General features: G+C 33.8%; 1 protein-coding gene across 1 annotated transcript in view; it reads right to left on the bottom strand.

The window, feature by feature from the left end:
• Positions 1-13,735: 13,735 nt before the first annotated feature.
• Positions 13,736-20,716, bottom strand: part of Ret (protein kinase receptor Ret oncogene) — a 707,216-nt gene continuing 700,235 nt past the window's right edge. The window contains exon 18 of the mRNA XM_081728674.1: positions 13,736-20,655. Within this exon, the coding sequence (XP_081584800.1) occupies positions 20,183-20,655 (473 nt within the window). The 3' untranslated portion in view covers positions 13,736-20,182. The remainder of the gene's footprint in view (positions 20,656-20,716) is intronic.

Here is a 20,716-nt window from a genome sequence, read left to right as displayed (position 1 = left end):
TTGGAACATGTGACATATTTTCTACTGATGCAAAGGTTTTCGCAAATTGAACTGACACACACTGCATATCTTGTTTTTACTTTCTTATATTGTCTTTTTTTTTCATTTTCTGAACACACTGGAAACTAGTAATAGAACTTCAGAAAATATTTCTTAATAGCTTTAATGTGTAAATGAATAATAATAATAATAATAATAATAATAATAATAATAATAATAATAATAATAATAATAATAATAATAATAATAATAATAATAATAATAATAATAATAATAGTGCATCTAAAACAAGAACTATGTTGGTTTTGCTGATAAAAATATTCTAGCAAAACAAAATTGAAGTCAAAATACCTTGACCTGTTTTTTTTTTCATAAAGTTTTACTAGAGATATTAAATCTGATAAGTAACAAAAGTGAAGGTAACGTTGAAACGAATAACTTAAAACATTCTGATATTTTACAAAATACTGTAACCTGTGAAATAAAATGAATGTTTAAGCAACATTGATTTTTCCTTGGTATGTCTAAGGTTAAATACGATGTTTTTGTGACTTTCTCGTGATATCAATCGCTCTGTAGATACTAAGAGGCGTATTCTACCTGATTTTTTATTCGTCGCGGAGGCATTTATATCTTTCTATTCTTTTGCGGTTTGCTACACTGACATGTTCCGAACAAACTATTGCACTTGTAGAACTCCTTCTGTTATTCTCATCCAGCCAATCTTAACAGTATTGTTGGTTGTCTAATGTTGCAGGATATGAAAATTGGAAGTGTGAATGCACTTTTGCTAGTGTGTATACAAATATACGGGATCCATATGTTTACTACGGAAATCTCTACGGACTTTATGTTATGCATATGCTACACACGTACTGCCTGTTTCGTGCTTAGATTTTACACCATGCCGCTGCAAGATATCTGGCATCTAAAATCTTCCGTACATCACATACGTCAGCTATATGTGATATACGTCCATCAATATGTGAGATCCTTACCGCTTACATACCCTTCTTTCTTGCATAGGAAAGTACGTTTAGATGGAACACTTATACGGAAAATATAAAACATACGTTAGTCTAATTTAAGTTCAAACACTACAGATTTACGCATGTAATCTACGTTTTTAGTACACCACATACATTTTTCTCTGTGTGTGAAGAATAGACCCTTCTATTTATTTGTTTTAATATAAACATTGTCCATTTGCTTTAGTAAACATATTAAATTTCTAACAATCAAACTCTATTGGCATGGGGCAGAAGTCGTTTTGGGGGGACTGGCTCACATTTTGTCTCCCGTGGGTACACCCCTGTAATCTGTGATAAAACAATTGGAAATGCTGATATCAGTAGTCGTTTGTCTTTTCCGGAAACTGATGTATCAGTCTTTCCTGAGTAGCTGCAAGTGTTGAGGTTAGTAGTTATGTGCCTGTGATTCAAAATGACGAAGAGAAACATAAGAACAAGAATCTCCTTGTGCAGACAGAAAGCTTTACAATGATCGACTTGACGACAACACAAGATTCCAATTTCTTTCTGAAGGATCTTAAAGAATATGGAACCATTCCCTAAGGACAGTAAAGATCAATCTTTTAGTGAGGAGTAATATTATGTTCACACCAAAGCAGGGCAGAAAATTGAACGGTTTTAGTTATGTTATTCCCCACGTTTAAAAGTGATATACTGTGAACTGTGTTGGCTATTTGGTGAACGTAATAGATGCAGATCGTCTGCCACAGGAGGACGATAGGCATGTGCATGGCTGGGAAGGAATTAAGTTGATGAAACAGGTGGTTCTCATTTGCAGGCGTGTTTGCGGAAAAGTAATTCAACGCCACCAGCTCTTTTGAGTGAAAGTAATTTTAAATGGTTAGCTACAATAATGCTCTTATTTGATGTTACTCGAAGTTAAGTTCTGTGTGATCTTGCATTCCGAGGCCACTATGAATGTTTTCGGAAAGACTATGTAGAACCAAGTGGTAATTTATTAATTACAGTTGATTTACTCTCTCGAAATGATCTATTACTTAAAGCATATTCATCGAACGGGAGAAGTAAAACTAATTATTTAAGTCCCGCGATCCAAAATGAGAAGATTTTGGTTTTGTATGAGTGCATTATTGAGAATATTTTAATTGAAATTAATAAACAGCCTTTCTATTCACTTATTATAGACATGGTATCAGTATTTATTTATTTTCTTCCTATCTATACGACGAAAATAAACGTTTTCTGTGTTTGAATCATCCAGCTCCTAACTGACTCTAGTTCGTTTACAGAATATCCTAAGAAACCGAAACAAACTGTAGAATTAATATGTTTTATAGAATGGAAATATTTGAGTGTTCAAGTGATTCACATGAACACATTCGAATATTTCCAGTTTCACAAAACATACAGATTCTACAGTTTTCCGGGATTTGTTATAAATGTACAAAAGCCGTTTGAAACTGAAAGACTCATACGGGTATGACTTTTTAAAGCACTGTACAGCTCTGGTTTGTAATCTATAATGATGAATTTCTCAACCATCTATAGGGATGAATTGCGGCATCAGTTAGTCCTCCTTGAAAGTTACAATAATCAGCCAGTCTTCGGATTGTCTCTTCAATAGAAACATGGAGAAGGAGGCTGCACTCCGTGCTGTTTGTGTGTGTGTGAACCTTTAGTTACGTTACTGATTTGCAGAAATTTTTGGTAATGTTTTTTCTTAAAAAAAAAAAAACTTGGCTAGTATTTAACTTACGTGATAACCATACTGCCGGCCGACCACAGTATTGTATGAAAACCGACTGAGTTATAGAAAATTTATCTTGAAACTTAAAAAGAAATGTGGGAGGAGTAAGCGGTTAGAAATATCAATTTACTACTTTATTATTTACCAATTTTAACAATCTGCAGAGAGAATGATTAGGAAGCCTATTTGTTTCACTTTTAAAAGATTTTGAATTAAATCTTTCTAATTAATTTGCTTTGGGTTTTTGTGTTTTGCTTCCGTAACCAATACCAAGGTCATTGAGACTGGATCTGTCATTAACGTGGCGTATGAAGCGCGATAAGGTTTTTGTATCTGGTGTAATTGGCAGTTGCATAAAGCATCGTGCAAGATCAAACATCACAGGGTAATAGGCTGTTCGTCTCCATACTTTAAAGCTGCGACCAAGTTCTTCTTATTTATTGAAGTTTACTTTCCCTTAAAAATTAGAATACATTTTGAAAATGCTTGTAAGAAAACACGTTATAACTACCAATAGTAACAATAAATATATGAGAACTATTGTTTTCCAATTACTCTGGAAATTTATTTAATAAATATTGTATGTACATTATATACCTTGAACATTATCACAATATTTGTATATTTATTGAAGCATGCACCGAAAACTTCTTAAAAATAAGGAGTATTTTTTTTAAACATATAACACCAAATTTAAAATTGAATCATTACGAAAAAAGAATGGAAATGAAATATACACTTACAAATTAATATACGTACATATAATACACGTACGTAATTTAAAATGACAAATTGTCAAATTCACAACAACTTAACATAATACAAAAAGATTATTACAAATTTTACATATTTTTTGTATAATTTTCTATTTTCTATGTATATGTTTACATTATAAATGAAAGTACGTATATATATATATATATATATATATATATATATATATATATATATATATATATATATATATATATATATATATATATATATATAGGGTGTTAATGATCTATACCGACAAACTTTGAGAGGTGATCCCTCACATCAAAATGTGAGAAAAAGTTCGTATGGACCCATGCCGAAAAGATCACAGTTTCAGAGCTAGGGCTGTCCAAAATCGCTAAAAAGCCAAATTTCAAAAGGCCCTATTTTCGAATTCGAGAGACTGTGGATGGTGCTGGATCAGCGTAAAGAAAGCCAGTCATACACAATCCGAAAATGCATATTTCATCAATTGCCAATAGGTGTAAACATTATTCCCTACAGGGTGTAATTCTCAGATACGTTTTCAATAGAGTTTTCAGATATACACTGATTTCAAGAAGGGTCCAAAGTAGGCAGAAGGTAAACCTTGACAACAATGGGCATCCAATGCTTCGGAGTTAAGGCGGAAGTGCTAGGAACCGGCAACTCCATGTTTCTTTGTGTTCGCAATAACGTGTGATGTTATGTATTTCGTCACGGTATATTTCACGTTTCCTTCACTTATAAGCGTGAAATAAAACATCGCACCATACGTTCTTCCGAGTACGAGAGACCATGCTCCTGACGATTCTTAACACTTCCGACATCGTGCTAAAGTCAGAGCATATCTAAAATTCGATTGATGACATGTCTGGGAATTTTCACCCTGCAAGGAATAATCCGTACACCCATTGAACATTATTGATATATGCATTTTTGGATTATGTATGCGTGACTTCCTTTAGGCTGATAAGGGCCACCATTCACAGTCTCTCAAATTCGAAATAGGGTCTCTTGAAATTTGGCTTTTTCGCGATTTTGAACAGACATAGCTCTGAAACTATGTACTTATGACCATAGGTCCATATAAACTTTTTCTCTTATTTTGATGTTAGGAATCACCTCTTAAAGTTTGTCGGTGTAGTTCATTAACGCCCTGTATATATATATATATATATATATATATATATATGTGTGTGTGTGTGTGTGTGTGTGTGTTTTGTATGACTTAAAATTAATGTCAATCAATTAAAAGCATTTGACACAAGGGTTAACACTTAACTGTGTTGGGGGTATTTAAATACCCCACGGCCCCTCTTCAGGAACGTACATTTTCACGTTGTAGGCAGATACATTTGTTGTTCAATGTAATTCCAAGGAAAGTATTTACTAGGAACATTATTTGTACGTTTGTCCTGATTATGTGTAACCATATCTTCAACTATTGCGAGCAACATAACTATTACTGCAAGGTTTATAGTGTAGTTTTAATGTGAGGTTTTCAGATACTCTACCAATAGATAAACGTGACTTTTTTTAAACCATCACAGTTAAGGGTTAATAATATGTTATTTAACGAGTTATTATTTGCATTTGTGTGATTACTTTTTGTTTTAGTGTTTTCTCATTCAGAAGTCAATTAAATCTTGAGGAAAATCCCAAATATTACAAATGGTTTTCTTGCAACATACTGTAGTTCCTTGCCCACCTCGGATTTTAGGTGAGTACAACGTATGATGTAAATATTCTGTTAAACGGTAGGTCTAAGTATTACATAGAACGTTGATGAAAAGTGATCTAAATTGCAACAAAATGATCAACTAGTACGTTAAAATAATGCATAATTTAATTATTTCAGTGTAGGGAAACAGTAATGATTTCTTATAAAAGTTATTTTATTCAGTTACGGAATTTTTGTGTTTTAAGATATTTGCTTGAAAAAAATATTCATATTAATGTCGTAAAATGTGTTCTGGAGTATAATAAAAAAAAGACATTTTACTAGAAAACGTAACTACGAACTTTCAGATTTGCAGAGGATTGATCTACATAAAATACTGTTTCTTCACATTAGTTTTCACATAATTGTTTCAATATGAAACTTACCGGAATACAACTTTAGATTATTAGACTTTGATTCTATATTCAGCTTCAAAGATACAGTATTAAGTAAAAGAAATAATATTTGCTTACATTGTCAGCACATTTTAAAGTTTAGTTATGTCTAAGAACAATTCAAGTGCGATGAATATTTAGTGTAATTTTAATATCAACGTAAACTATTCACGAAAGAATGAAATGGAGTAAAGTGGATACAATATACGTTAGAATTAAAATCCAGATATTATATTGATTCTGGATGGTACTGTATGGGCGGTATAAGTTAGTTAATTAGCTTCATTTAGCATACAATACAGATACGGTACAAATGGAACACGAAATGGAAATAGAACACAAAGAAAGAAACTACAAGTGCAAGTCAAATTTAAAATCTGTAATCTAGAGTAAATAATATATTGAACTTTGAAAAAAAAATTAACGACTTTATAAGATAGATTAAAAAACTGATACCATCTATTTATACTATGAAATATAAAGTTTTATTTCAGTAAATATCACAAATTCATAGTTCTACTTCGATGCTTGTATTATTGGATTTCATTGTGACGTTAGTTTAACTAATTAATATGAGATAATACAATCTATGCTGTCTATAATATTCTGAATTGAAAAAGATATTTAAAGTTATCTCGAGTTGCAGTGTATTTCCTTCATACGTAAAATATATTGAGTTAAAATTTCGAAAACAAGTATCTGTATTTATTGTACAGAATTTACACGTTAAAGCACAGAAAAATAACTTTATTAATACTATTATTGAATGAAACTACGAAATTATTACATATGTTAAATTACGCTTTTTACTACTATTTAAAGTCGCACAAAGCTATAATCTAACTGGGTTTGTTACTACACCATTACTATATTTATTTCCAAACAATTTATTTATATAATCTATGGAAACTAGTACAATGTTTTCTAACTCAACTTTAATTGAGGAAGACCTTCATAAAAGTCACCAAAACTCTCACAGAATGTAGAAAAGCTTTGTGAAGTTATAGATAGAAAGTTCGAATTTACAAAAAAGCTAGAAATATAATAGTAAATAAACTGAACAAAGCAAGAATAGATAGAAGATTTTGCTTGCGATGATGGAAGGTTACACTATGATATTGAGAAGCTTACTATTATCTGTCATAGATTAATGTATTGTAATGTAAACTCGAATAGATATCTGTTTAGGTTAGGATTTGAAGAAGGAGGAGGAAAAGCAACAAAGCTTTCAAAAATGACTCGAAACATGGACTAAAGCACGTATGCATGCTTTCCGATAATTTTTAGATGCGTTTAATATTAACTGATTTAAGTATAAAAAAAGTTTAATGGTTATTCTTTAATGATTTGTTAATAATGAGAGCAAACGGACTTTAAAGAGCAAACGGATTTCTGTATCTTCTATATTATAACAAAAGCCTCAATCCTATCCTACTCTAAAATTCCAGAAATATTTCAGTCGAGCCCTGGGCCAATTTGTGCTTTCATACTTAACAAATGTTGATGTGGATTCTAGTTCAGAGTTTAGTATACGTAACCTCGGCGTGGGAGACCGGGTTCGGTTTCAGGTATAAAAGAAAACAGAAGGGCAAGTAAGTAAGATTTGAGAGGGACGAAACACAGGTGGGAGCTTATGTGGTTCGGGCCCCATGTTAAGCTGTATATCCATGTCTTATATAGTCTTGCTGCCTAAAAGGACGCTACACTCAAATCAAACAAAAAATCGGCTCAGAGTTGAAACGAATTATTGATCAAACTGCTTCCCTTTACACTAATTCCAATAATTTATAAACAAAAAGCGTTTTGCTTTTCTTGTTCCTCTTTCTATTTTGGAAATTTCTAATTCCATAATTAAACTTTTAATATATTTTTTTTTTTACATAAAAATAAATGTCATTTGATCAACGAAGATGATGAAATGTACAACATATAAGCAAGCCTATGATGTACTAATGCCATTTTTCTGGAATTAAAATTTCACAACCTTTCATGAACTAGAATCTCGTTATAATCAGATCTAAAATGCAATAAAGTACAGTACATGAGGAAATCTGTATGCGTGTCAGTATACTATTATGATGTCTTGAAATTAAATATACCGCGTCTTAACTCTCACAATACATTGTATGAGCACTGCCCATATAGAATAACCTTCTGTAGACTAACTATGACAAGAATTGATGCGAAATTTAGAGTGCAAACGTAAGATTACACGTTCTAGATCTATTTTATTCATATCAGCATACTTCTAGAAACTGTAGACGATACTGAAGCTTACTCGTTCACTTCTTGAACAACATTCTTCTAGGACTTTTAAAAGTTTCCGAGACAAAAGTGAAATGAATAACCACCACCATGTTATTTTTAGTCGAAAACTGTGCAATTGTAATAATTTTCACGCAGTCTTCTGTAAGTATTGAAGAATTATATTGTTATATGCATGAAATGTAGTGCTATTCCTGTGAGGTTAAAAGATGAAAACTAGGCACAGAGGCATCACAATCACGAAGGACTATACAGACCAGTCTTGTTAGTTGGGTGGCTTACAGTCAGCACATTCTCTGTATAGAGCTTCTACGAGAGCATGGCTTCCAAGTTCCTCATCTATCACCTACGCGACAGAAGTAGCACTTACGAACAGTACCGACGGTCAAAATGCATTATAACTAATTATGCATTTTAACTGAGATCATAAGTCAGTTTAGTCTTAGTACAACTTTACACGAAAATAATATTCCGAATTGATAGTTTTCCCTATCGAAAATACATTGAATAGTGCATTGAAATATATGTTCAAGCGCTAGTCCGGAAAGGTTTGCAGGCAGTATTTATATGCACAATGCATGTTTATTATCGGGTGTAGCGGCACCATGTGGTGCAAGTATAAAGGATACACTTACACTGGACACCACTGGGATATTTTCAGTATTTATCTTAAAGAATAAGCAAGAAGTTAATAAATAAAATAATCGTTGTTTCCAAGAACTTGTTTACTACGCAGAAATCGATTAATCTGAGAATTAAGATACTAACTAACGCTTAAATTTACGCGTGTCAAGTTGGACCAACCACCAACACCAAAACGACCGGAACATATCTCAGAATTATGGGCTATTTATGGGCTAATTAGTTGCTCTAATCCCAATTTTTGGGCTCCTACTGTTTAGCGGGAAATCGGATTCAAAGTGGGCGAGTCCAGCTTGATATCAAGCTAGAACCCCCCATATGGTTAGAATGGTCCGATCGAAAAAAATTCAAACGCCAGAATTATGGGCTATTTATGGGCTAATTAGTTGCTCTAATCCCAATTTTTGGGCTCCTACTGTTTAGCGGGAAATCGGATTCAAAGTGGGCGAGTCCAGCTTGATATCAAGCTAGAACCCCCCATATGGTTAGAATGGTCCGATCGAAAAAATTCAAACGCCAGAATTATGGGCTATTTATGGGCTAATTAGTTGCTCTAATCCCAATTTTTGGGCTCCTACTGTTTAGCGGGAAATCGGATTTAAAGTGGGCGAGTCCAGCTTGATCATATAGTTAGATTGGTCCGATCGAAAAAATTCAAACGCCAGAATTATGGGCTATTTATGGGCTAATTAGTTGCTCTAATCCCAATTTTTGGGCTCCTACTGTTTAGCGGGAAATCGGATTCAAAGTGGGCGAGTCCAGCTTGATATCAAGCTAGAACCCCCCATATGGTTAGAATGGTCCGATCGAAAAAATTCAAACGCCAGAATTATGGGCTATTTATGGGCTAATTAGTTGCTCTAATCCCAATTTTTGGGCTCCTACTGTTTAGCGGGAAATCGGATTCAAAGTGGGCGAGTCCAGCTTGATATCAAGCTAGAACCCCCCATATGGTTAGAATGGTCCGATCGAAAAAATTCAAACGCCAGAATTATGGGCTATTTATGGGCTAATTAGTTGCTCTAATCTCAATTTTTGGGCTCCTACTGTTTAGCGGGAAATCGGATTCAAAGTGGGCGAGTCCAGCTTGATATCAAGCTAGAACCCCCCATATGGTTAGAATGGTCCGATCGAAAAAATTCAAACGCCAGAATTATGGGCTATTTATGGGCTAATTAGTTGCTTTAATCCCAATTTTTGGGCTCCTACTGTTTAGCGGGAAATCGGATTCAAAGTGGGCGAGTCCAGCTTGATATCAAGCTAGAACCCCCCATATGGTTAGAATGGTCCGATCGAAAAAAATCAAACGCCAGAATTATGGGCTATTTATGGGCTAATTAGTTGCTCTAATCCCAATTTTTGGGCTCCTACTGTTTAGCGGGAAATCGGATTCAAAGTGGGCGAGTCTAGCTTGATATCAAGCTAGAACCCCCCATATGGTTAGAATGGTCCGATCGAAAAAATTCAAACGCCAGAATTATGGGCTATTTATGGGCTAATTAGTTGCTCTAATCCCAATTTTTGGGCTCCTGCTGTTTAGCGGGAAATCGGATTCAAAGTGGGCGAGTCCAACTTGATATCAAGTTAGAATCCCCAATACGGCTAAAATGGTCCAATCGAATAAATTCAAACGGCAGAATTATCGGCTATTTATGGGCTAATTAGTTGTTCTGATCCCAATTTTTGGCTCCTACTGTTTTATCGGGAAATCGGATTCAAAATGGGCGAGTGCAGCTTGATATCAAGCTAGAACCCTCCATATGGTTAAAATCGTCCGATCGAAAAAATTCAAACGCCTGAATTATGAACTATTTATGGGCTAAATAGTTGCTCTAATCTCAATTTTTGGGCTCCTACTGTTTAACGTGAAATCGGATTCAAAATGGGCGAGTCTAACTTGATATCAAGCTAGAATCCCTCATATGGTTACGGTTAGAATGGTCCGATCGAAAACATTCAAGTGCCATAATTATGCTCTATTTATGGGCTAATTAATTGCTCTAATCCCAATTTTTGGGCTCCTACTGTTTAGCGGGAAATCGGATTCAAAATGGTCGAGTGCAGCTTGATATCAAGCTAGAACTCCCCATACGGTTAAAATGGTCCAATCGAAAGAATTCAAACGCTAGAATTATGGACTATGTATGGGCTAATTAGTTGCTCTAATCCCAATTTTTGGGCTCCTACCTTTTAGTGCAAAATCGGAATCAAATTCTGCGAGTCTAGCTTGACATCAAGTAAAAACTCTCCATAAGGTTAGACATCTCGAATCGAAGAAAATCAACCGTCAGAGATATGGGCTATTTATGTTCTAATTGATGCTGTAATTCCGAGTTTAGGGCTGCTACGTTTTAGCAGGAATTCCTTATCAAATTGTGAGATTTAGCTTAACTTCTTGCTATAAACCTAGGGCTATAACACTCCAATCAAAAGAAATAAAACGTCGGAATTATGAGTTATTTGTATTCTAAATTGTTGCTCTAATGTCGAGTTTTTTCTTCTATCGTTAGCAAGAAATCTCAAGCAAGATTGGTATTGATTTTTAGATAAGTTGGGATGATACTTTCAAAGTTGCAGTGAGAAAACATCGATGTTTATTAACTGAAAATTGATTTATTTGCACTCTCCGCAAATGTAAATCTATATCTCTACAAGTAAATCCATGAATTCTTTTTTCACGTGTGTATGTTCATTATGTTTTTAAGTAAATAGTGTATATATAGAATTTATATAGTGAAATATCATTATTTATTAAATCAATTTTTTTTCTAAGGAAAAGCCTCTTTGCCGTTGCTGGGGGCCGCAGTCAGTGGCACAGTGGTAGAGCGTTTGTATCTTGTGCGTGTGATTCCTGGTTCCATCCCAGATCACGCCAATTGATCTTTGTGGTTGACAAACACCATGTACTTGGGTTTTATCGGCATATCTACCGCTGTGCCATTGCGGGCCCCAGCAACGATGAAGAGGCATTTCCTATAAACTAAAAAAAATATTTAAAAAACAATATGATATTTCACCATATAAATTCTATATATACACTACTTGCTTCCAGACATACTGAACATATAAACGTGAAAAGACATTTCATAAATTTACTAGTACAGATATATATTTGCATTCGCGAAGAATGCAAAAAAATCAATTTTCAGTTAATAGATATCGACGTTTTCTCATTGCAACTTTGCAACTATCATCCCACGTTATCTAGAAATCAATACCAATCTTGCATGAGATTTCTTGCGAACGATAGAAGAACTAAAATCGACATTAGAGGAACTAATTAGAAAACAAATAAACCATAATTCCGGCATTTTAATTATTTGATTATTTATAGCACTAGGTTTATAGCTAGAAGTTAAGCCAAATCCTACAATTTGATGAAGAACTCCTGCTAAACGGTAGCAGCCCCAAACTCGGAATTAGAGCACCAATTAACCCAAAAATAGCCCATAATACCGGCGTTTGAGTTTTTTTGGATCGGACCATTGTTACCGAATCGGAGGTTCTAGCTTGATGTCAAGCTAGACTCGCCTGTTTTGTTTGCCAATTCCCGCTAAACATTAGGATCCAAGAAATAGAATAACAGCAACACATTAACCCATAATTCTGGCGTTTGAATTTTTTCGACCGGACCATTCTAACCCTAACTACATGGGGGTTCTGGCTTGATATCAAGTTAGACTCGCCATTTTGAATCCGATTTCCCGCTAAACAGTAGGAGCCCAAAAATTGGGATTAAAGCAACTAATTAGCCCATAAATAGCTCATAATTCTGGCGTTTGAATTTTTTCGATCGGACCATTCTAACCGTAACCGAATGCGAGGTTCTAGCTTGATATCAAGCTAGACTCGCCCATTTTGTATCCGATTTCCCGCTAAACAGTAGGAGTCCAAAAATTGGGATTAGAGCAACTAATTAGCCCATAAATAGCCCATAATTCTGGAGTTTGAATTTTTTCGATCGGACCATTTTAACCGTAACCATATTGGGTCTTTTAGCTTGATATCAAGTTAGAATTGCCCATTTTAAATCCGACTTCCTACTAAACAATAGGAGCCCAAAAATTGGGATTAAAGCAACTAATTAGCCCATAAATAGCTCATAATTCTGGCGTTTGAATTTTTTCGATCGGATCATTTTAACCGTATGCGGGGTTCTGGCTTGATATCAAGTTAGACTCGCCATTTTGAATCCGATTTCCCGCTAAACAGTAGGAGCCCAAAAATTGGGATTAAAGCAACTAATTAGCCCATAAATAGCTCATAATTCTGGCGTTTGAATTTTTTCGATCGGACCATTCTAACCGTAACCGAATGCGAGGTTCTAGCTTGATATCAAGCTAGACTTGCCCATTTTGAATCTGATTTCCCGCTAAAGAGTAGGAGCCCAAAAATTGGGATTAAAGCAACTAATTAGCCCATAAATAGCCCATAATTCTGGCGTTTGAATTTTTTCGATCGGACCATTCTAACCATATGGGGGGTTCTAGCTTGATATCAAGCTGGACTCGCCCACTTTGAATCCGATTTCCCGCTAAACAGTAGGAGTCCAAAAATTGAGATTAGAGCAACTAATTAGCCCATAAATAGCCCATAATTCTGACGTTTGAATTTTTTCGATCGGACCATTCTAACCATATGGGGGGTTCTAGCTTGATATTAAGCTAGACTCGCCCACTTTGAATCCGATTTCCTGCTAAACAGTAGGACCCAAAAATTGGGATTAGAGCAACGAATTAGCCCATAAATAGCCCATAATTCTGGAGTTTGAATTTTTTCGATCGAACCATTCTAACCGTAACCGAATGGGAGGTTCTAGCTTGATATCAAGCTGGACTCGCCCACTTTGAATCCGATTTCCCGCTAAACAGTAGGAGCCCAAAAATTGGGATTAGAGCAACTAATTAGCCCATAAATAGCCCATAATTCTGGCGTTTGAATTTTTTCGATCGGACCATTCTAACCATATGGGGGGTTCTAGCTTGATATCAAGCTGGACTCGCCCACTTTGAATCCGATTTCCCGCTAAACAGTAGGAGCCCAAAAATTGGGATTAGAGGAACTAATTAGCCCATAAATAGCCCATAATTCTGGCGTTTGAATTTTTTCGATCGGACCATTCTAACCATATGGGGGGTTCTAGCTTGATATCAAGCTGGACTCGCCCACTTTGAATCCGATTTCCCGCTAAACAGTAGGAGCCCAAAAATTGGGATTAGAGCAACTAATTAGCCCATAAATAGCCCATAATTCTGAGATATGTTCCGTGCGTTTTGGTGTTGGTGGTTGGTCTAACTTGACACGCATCTTAAATTTCTGAGTTTATCTTTATCTACCACTAGTTTCTGTTGGCAAGTGTTTGTGTTTTTTTCCCCTTTGTTGCTACAAAAGATTTACTTTATATCTATTAGTTTAGCAATTTTAGAAGTAACTTCCTAACTTTCAGTAGTAGTTCAAAGATAATATACAGAAGTTCGAAGATAAGAGAGAGAGAGAGAGAGAGAGGGGAAAAGAGGCTATTTCACCTGTGCGCTTCATCAAGAATTAAAATAACGAGAGTTTGAAAAGTGAGAAGAAGATAAAAGCAGAAGTGAAAGAGTATTTCCAGAAACTGATCAATGAAGAAAACCTTAGGGCAAATTGCGAAAATCTATCCACGTATCAGGTTTGACCTGTAACCATGGTAGAAGTAGAAAATGCAATGAAAAAGATGAAAAGTGCTAAAGCCCCAGAACCGGATAATCTTCCTACTGAAGCATGGAAAAGTTTAGGTAAAGAAGGAGGGCAGTGGTTTGCTCGACTTTCTAATAAGATATTGGAAACAGGAAATATACCGAAAGAATGAGAGGCAGCTGCGTTGTACAGATTTTTAGCAACAAAGAGAGTGCAAGAATGTGGCAACTACAGAGAAATGAAACCTATGAGCCATACAATAGAGCTCTGGTAGAGAGTGATAAAAGGAAGATTGAGAGAAGAGACCGAAATAACAGGGAATTAATTTGGTTTCATGCCGAGATGATAAACAACGTGTGCAATATTTGGATTTAGGATGTTAACGGAAAAGTACAGAAAATATCAGGACTTTCATATAATTTTCATCGATCTTGAGAAAGCGCAGATAGAGTGACACGTGATTTATTTGTTGGATACTGAAGAAGAAATGTGTTCTGAACACATATATCTGTATAATTCATGATATATATATAACGGATATAGGACAGGAGTAAAGAGAGCATGCGCAATAACAGAAGAACTCACAGTTACAGTGGGACTTTATGAGGCATCTAGTCTTAGCGCATATCTTTTTGCAATTGTAATAGACGAACTTACAATGGATATCCAAGAGTTAGCAACTTGGGACATGATACTTATGAATGATATCGTGGTGGTGAGTAAGGCCAAGGCAACACTGCAAGAGAAATTAGATGTCCTGAGAGGAGCATTGGAGACCAAAGGGCTTAGAATTAGTAAAAACAAGACAGGAGAAAAGTAAATTGTTCTTTCAGGAGAAAAGTAATCGAGAATGCAAGAGTACGACTACGACTAGACGAAAAAGAGGCGTTAATTGACGAGGAAATTTAAGTACTTGAGGTCAATACTGAAGGAAAATGTAGGAATAGAGAAGATGGAAAACAGTATAGACTTAACAACGGTTAGACAAAATGGACAGAAATGGTGGAAGTACTGTGTGACCGAAAGGTATCAGTATGCCTTAAAGGAAAAGTTTATAAAACAGTAGTGAGTATGCCAAATTATACTGATCGGAATGTTGGGCGACGAAGAAGAGAGGAACAAAAGTTGCATTTGCGGGGATGAAGATGCTGCGGTTAATGTGTGGAATGGCGAAGAAGGATAAAATTTAGAAGCTCTCTGTTATGGTGCAGTGTGGTGTGACAAAGGAAATGGCACAAGATAGAAACTGACGGAAGACATCGATCAAAAGCCGGTCCCGGCTAACTGAAAAAGAAACGGCTTAGCAAAATAACACGAAGAAGAACTACAAAGAAAATACGAAAATATATAGTCTATATACAGAGTAAGGTAAAAGTCGCAAAATGTCTTTTAAATAAAGTTCGAAAGGGGAAAAACATGCTGAAAAACATTGATTTTATGAGTATGAGGCTCTTCCTTCCAAGGGGTCATTGAAGATGTTAAATAGATTATACACACTGACGCAGTTATTTATGTAATCTATCATCTGGTTTAGACATATTTATCTGAAAGCTCATATGACGTTCGCTAAAAGTTGTTATTGTATATTTGATATCTTCTTATAAAGTAAATTGTAAAATTCAACAACAGTAATTAACAAAGAAGATTTCTCCGAATTTAACAAGAATATCAAAAGTTTGAGAACTCTAGACAGAACATACTGAAAAAGACAAAATAATTTCCTCATGATTTCAAGATTGTACAGTTGGTTCAGAAGTAATTTTAAAAAAATCTTTACACAAGGATTTTTGTCATAACTGAAGACTTGTGACCAACTGTTGAGCCTTTAGCGAACACTAGGTCTAAATGAGACGTATTCTGTGGTATTGTTTGGTCTCACGCTCATTATCAATTGCAACTAGCACATATTTATGCCTTTGTTATATGTAATATGACAAGTAGAATATTTACAAGACACACTTCAAACAGGCAATATAAAATAACACACAAGACCCCTTTTAAGCCATTAGGAAATGCATTGTCTCTGACAACCTTTTAGTTAAAAAGTTTGAAAAAGTTGTATTTAAATCTAGTGAATATTCAACTACAAATCGGTGACAATGATCGTTATATCTTCATACTTGTTCTTTAGGGATAATACTCTTAATACACAGAGTACACAGGTATGCATGCACATTTGATGGCTTGTGACCATCTGCCCAAACCTATTGGTTGAATACTGCTAATCCTTTTACAAGTCAATGAACTGTTAGAAGCTTGATTTAGATATGAACAGGCTGATGCATTTACATCAAATAATCTAAAAGGAAAGCAGCATCTGAGGATGTAATCCCGCCATTGGAAAAATACTCTATAAGGTGTGTCACATTTAGTTGCAACTTTAGGGAAACTGAACCGAACTATGTCCATAATGTGCTTATTTTGGCGACAATTAAAAAAAGTGAATACTTTTATATAATATTTAAATATCTATGTATAAATGTATACTACCTGATTGATATACATATTGATATATTTCTACAATACAATGAGTATGTTTTTACCTGATTGATATACTGTTGATATATTTCGTATGTTTGCTGCATAAATTGTTTGTTGAATAATGAGTAGTTCTATTTAAACTAAAAAGATTACAACTGAATAGTTCTGCTATAAGCATGAAACGCTTTAGTAATTAGTCAAAATTACCGATTTCTGCATTTTATCTAATAAGGAACTGAGATACCAAAAGTAATATAATAGCAACTTTTAAAGAACATTTTTACCTTCCAATAAAAACAAATATATTTAAAACGAAAGATGAATTACATAAATTGTAGCATGAATACGAAGTCATTTGCTCGCCAAAGATAACCAATACAACCACAGTTAGAGATAATTTATTCTTTCACATTTTAATTAATGATCAAGAATTTAAAGTTTTTTTTTTTTTTTTTTTGCGTAACTCGTGTAAGATTATTACGCTTTCTCTCAGAATTTAACAAAATAGAATGTTGAATGAATTTTGAGGAATATCGTCTCTACGAATTCGGTCTTGAATGTATTATTATTATTATTATTATTATTATTATTATTATTATTATTATTATTAAAAGAGCTGTTCTAGCGAGAGCATTCCCTCCTATTCGGGTAAAAGGTGAGATTAATCAATTTCTAAATTAGTTGCTGATTTTGAAGACAAAACCTGTAGAAATTGATTACGTAGTGCATACATCTCCTACGATTCTTAATTCAGAAACTCCCTGCTGTAAATCATTTTTACTAGTGCAATATGCATTAGTACTTAATCATTAATAATATAAATTAAAATATCTATTCTGAGTAAATAAAGGTTAGTTTAATCAACTTTTTTGTCATCTTACTATTGATCGATGTTGTTGGGGTTGCCTGTATATGTTCACTCCTCTTTACGGATGAAGTAAATATATTTTATTCATATATTTAATAGAATTATGTTTTTTTGAGCTTTGATGACAAAAAATGAGCAACTGTGTTGTTGAACAATATATGCCAATTTTTTAATATCAAATTACGGAATGAATCGTCATTAAAGGTCATTATTAACTGCTCAAGCCAGCATTTAAATCTCTACTTTCTACTCTACTGGCGATTTTTAATTAATGCTGCTAATAAGACTTTTTAAAGGTTATATTTAAGATATAAAGGAACTCCATAGATTGCAGATCAATGCCGAATATTTTGATACTCTGTATTTAGTGAGCACGTGTTCGGGAATCAGATCCAGCGTACTCAGACTCTGAACTTGAACAGATAATATTTGTGGGTTTACTATCGCCTATAAGGCATTGCTGGAGAAAATACTGATCCTTACGACCTGCTTTGTGTATAATATCACATTGACATTCGTTTCATGAACAGCTCGTCCATCTTTCAACTTTTGCCTCGCCTTTTGTTACTTGTATTATATTTAATAAAAACGTAGAAAAGCTGAACTAAATATCAAAAGTACATTTCCTCAAAAAAAAATATTATTGCAGGATTAAGCTCCGAAAACCTATAGAATCTGTGTATTATAGAGAATTACTGTCCTCGTGCATATATTTAACACCTCAAATAACTTCCGAACCTTCTTAGTGTTCTTCAATTTCAAAAAGTGTTGTGTCGAAGTTCTTGTACGCTTTAAATGGCAAAACTAAAGTTATAGTCTTCTATAGCTTCTACTTTGTACTTGGTTTTTCTGGTAATGTATACTATGCGGGAAGAAGAGTAGAATTAAGCAACATTTATGTTTAAAAATTTAACATAAAAGTTTACATAGCTAATTTATGTATTTCTTATATATTCATATATAGTATATACGTGTATATGTACAATTAATATTGGTTATCACAAGAACGAAACAATAAAGAATGAATGAAACCACACATACAATCATGCAAAATTGTACTGTATTGTGGTTCCCTTAGTAAATGTTTGGCCTATTTTGCAGCAAAAACATTATGAGGAGAAACAAGCCTAGTTTAGCGTAAGTTATGTTCATTTAGGCCATTTAGAATATTTACACTTTATTCAATGATTTTTCATAATCTAACTCTAAAACATGTTACATGTGTACACAGTTTCTCACTACGAAAAAATAATGTATATATATTTGTTTTCTCAAAGTTTCTGTACAAAAATATGCTTTGATGGGTGGTTCACTTTTCTCAGAAAGAAATTATGCCTTAGGCAAAATCACCACTTTCAAATAAAGTTACCTACATGCCACTTTTGTACAATATACAGTCATATGATTGAAACTGACTCATTGCATTCACTGCACGTTCATATTATCATACAAGTCTTGAGTTTCATGCCAGTAGAGAAATATTTGTACGATGAAAGTATGAAATTAAATATTATAAAACTGTGAATTTTTAGTAGTAGAGAATTTCGCTATATTGTGTCAGAACTACGAAAAATAACATAAACTTATCTTCGAATTTTAAATATCACGAACACTGTTTTTTCTATGACCAGTTTGACTACGAATTCAGGGATGACGCAACGTTCCAGGTCTCGCCATATTATTATAGTTCCGAATATTCGACAGTTCATACACAATTTACCTAATTATACTTAATTGTCTTCCACATTAAGTTAGCTATTACTCTTTATTTATATTCGACTGGAGAGTAGAACTGGTGAAGGTAAATTTAAAATACTAACTTTATTAATATAATAATAATTATTGCTACACCTCTGAGAAATTTACATGCTTAGAGGTTAATGCTATGGCAAGAGAATTCTGATTTCATCTTCAAACCAATTGAAATTCTAATTCATATTTTGGAAATTTTGAATTTCTACTACTATGTATAAATGCAAAATCTAAATGTCTTGAACGTCATATTGTCACTTTTATGTTTAAAATTGCTTTTCTTAAAATAGAGCATATCATTAAAATGGCTACGTTATAGAATTATGTAAAATTTTGCACAACTTTAGTGTGTATAATCATTATTTTTTTCGATTTATATTCAAATGTGTTTTCACATTTAAATAACTTTTAAAATATTTTCTTCGTCTCAACTGGCATCTACGCAAAGGAAAATAACACAAATTGAAATATATAGAAATTTCATTTTTGTATTAGTTAAAAATTTTAATTTGTATTAAAATGAAACAACTAATAAATTTAAACTGACGGTCAGGAACTAAGAAATATAATGTATATTTAAGATGTAATAGAATGTGAACAAGGTCTAAGAAGTAAACAGAATGTGAAACACATGTTTACGATGAAAACACGAAAACATTGACAATAACACTGAAATTTGAATAATGAATGAACTATTAGTTGACAACTATATAAGAAGTATTACCTAACGTTAATATATTTTTTACAACATTTTAATACTTGAATTAAAACTTTACTCACAAATGACCAAGGAATTATTTTGATTAAAAAAAATATAAATCACACAATATGCAATGGATGCAGCGAATGCAATGCATTAAACTATATCATAATATTCTTAATCATAAACAAGATCTGGATAAAATTCCTTCACCAAACACTTTCTTGTACATTAGGATATGAGTTTTGACTTCTCGCTTCTTGAGAAGAATTCCCCGAATTCAAACTATGGACGGGATTTTCACTCACGTTGTTTTTGTCCTTATAGTGAAATCTAATCGGACTTTCATAAGATGATACTTCTGTCTTAGGATCACCAAATGAGCTTGAGTTGTTGTGAACTGAATCTGGAAGTATCCTAGGTGGTAATGATGTGACTTCGTTTGACGGGTTGCTTAATAATTGCAGTTCTTCTTTGTTTCCTTGATTTGGAACCTTTGTCTTATGAAAAGAAGTTGAACCGTTCGAATGTGTAGAAGAAAGTGAAGTCAATGGAACCTCGGGCCAAATCTTCTCCAGATTGGCATCATCATCATCTTCAGAATTACCATTATTTTCTTTTTTGGTAACATAGTTCGCATCTGTCTTCAGGATATTAAGATTTCCGTATCCTATATCTTCATCTGTGGACAGATAGAATAACATCATCAAAGAATTCAAAATTAACAACGTGAGTTAAGTAAA

Source organism: Thermobia domestica, chromosome 10 (assembly GCF_964235325.1).
Source record: "Thermobia domestica chromosome 10, izTheDome1.hap1.1, whole genome shotgun sequence".
NCBI classification, from domain to species: domain Eukaryota; kingdom Metazoa; phylum Arthropoda; class Insecta; order Zygentoma; family Lepismatidae; genus Thermobia; species Thermobia domestica.
Note: the sequence above shows the minus strand (reverse complement) of the source record. Positions and strands in the feature narration are given on the sequence as shown.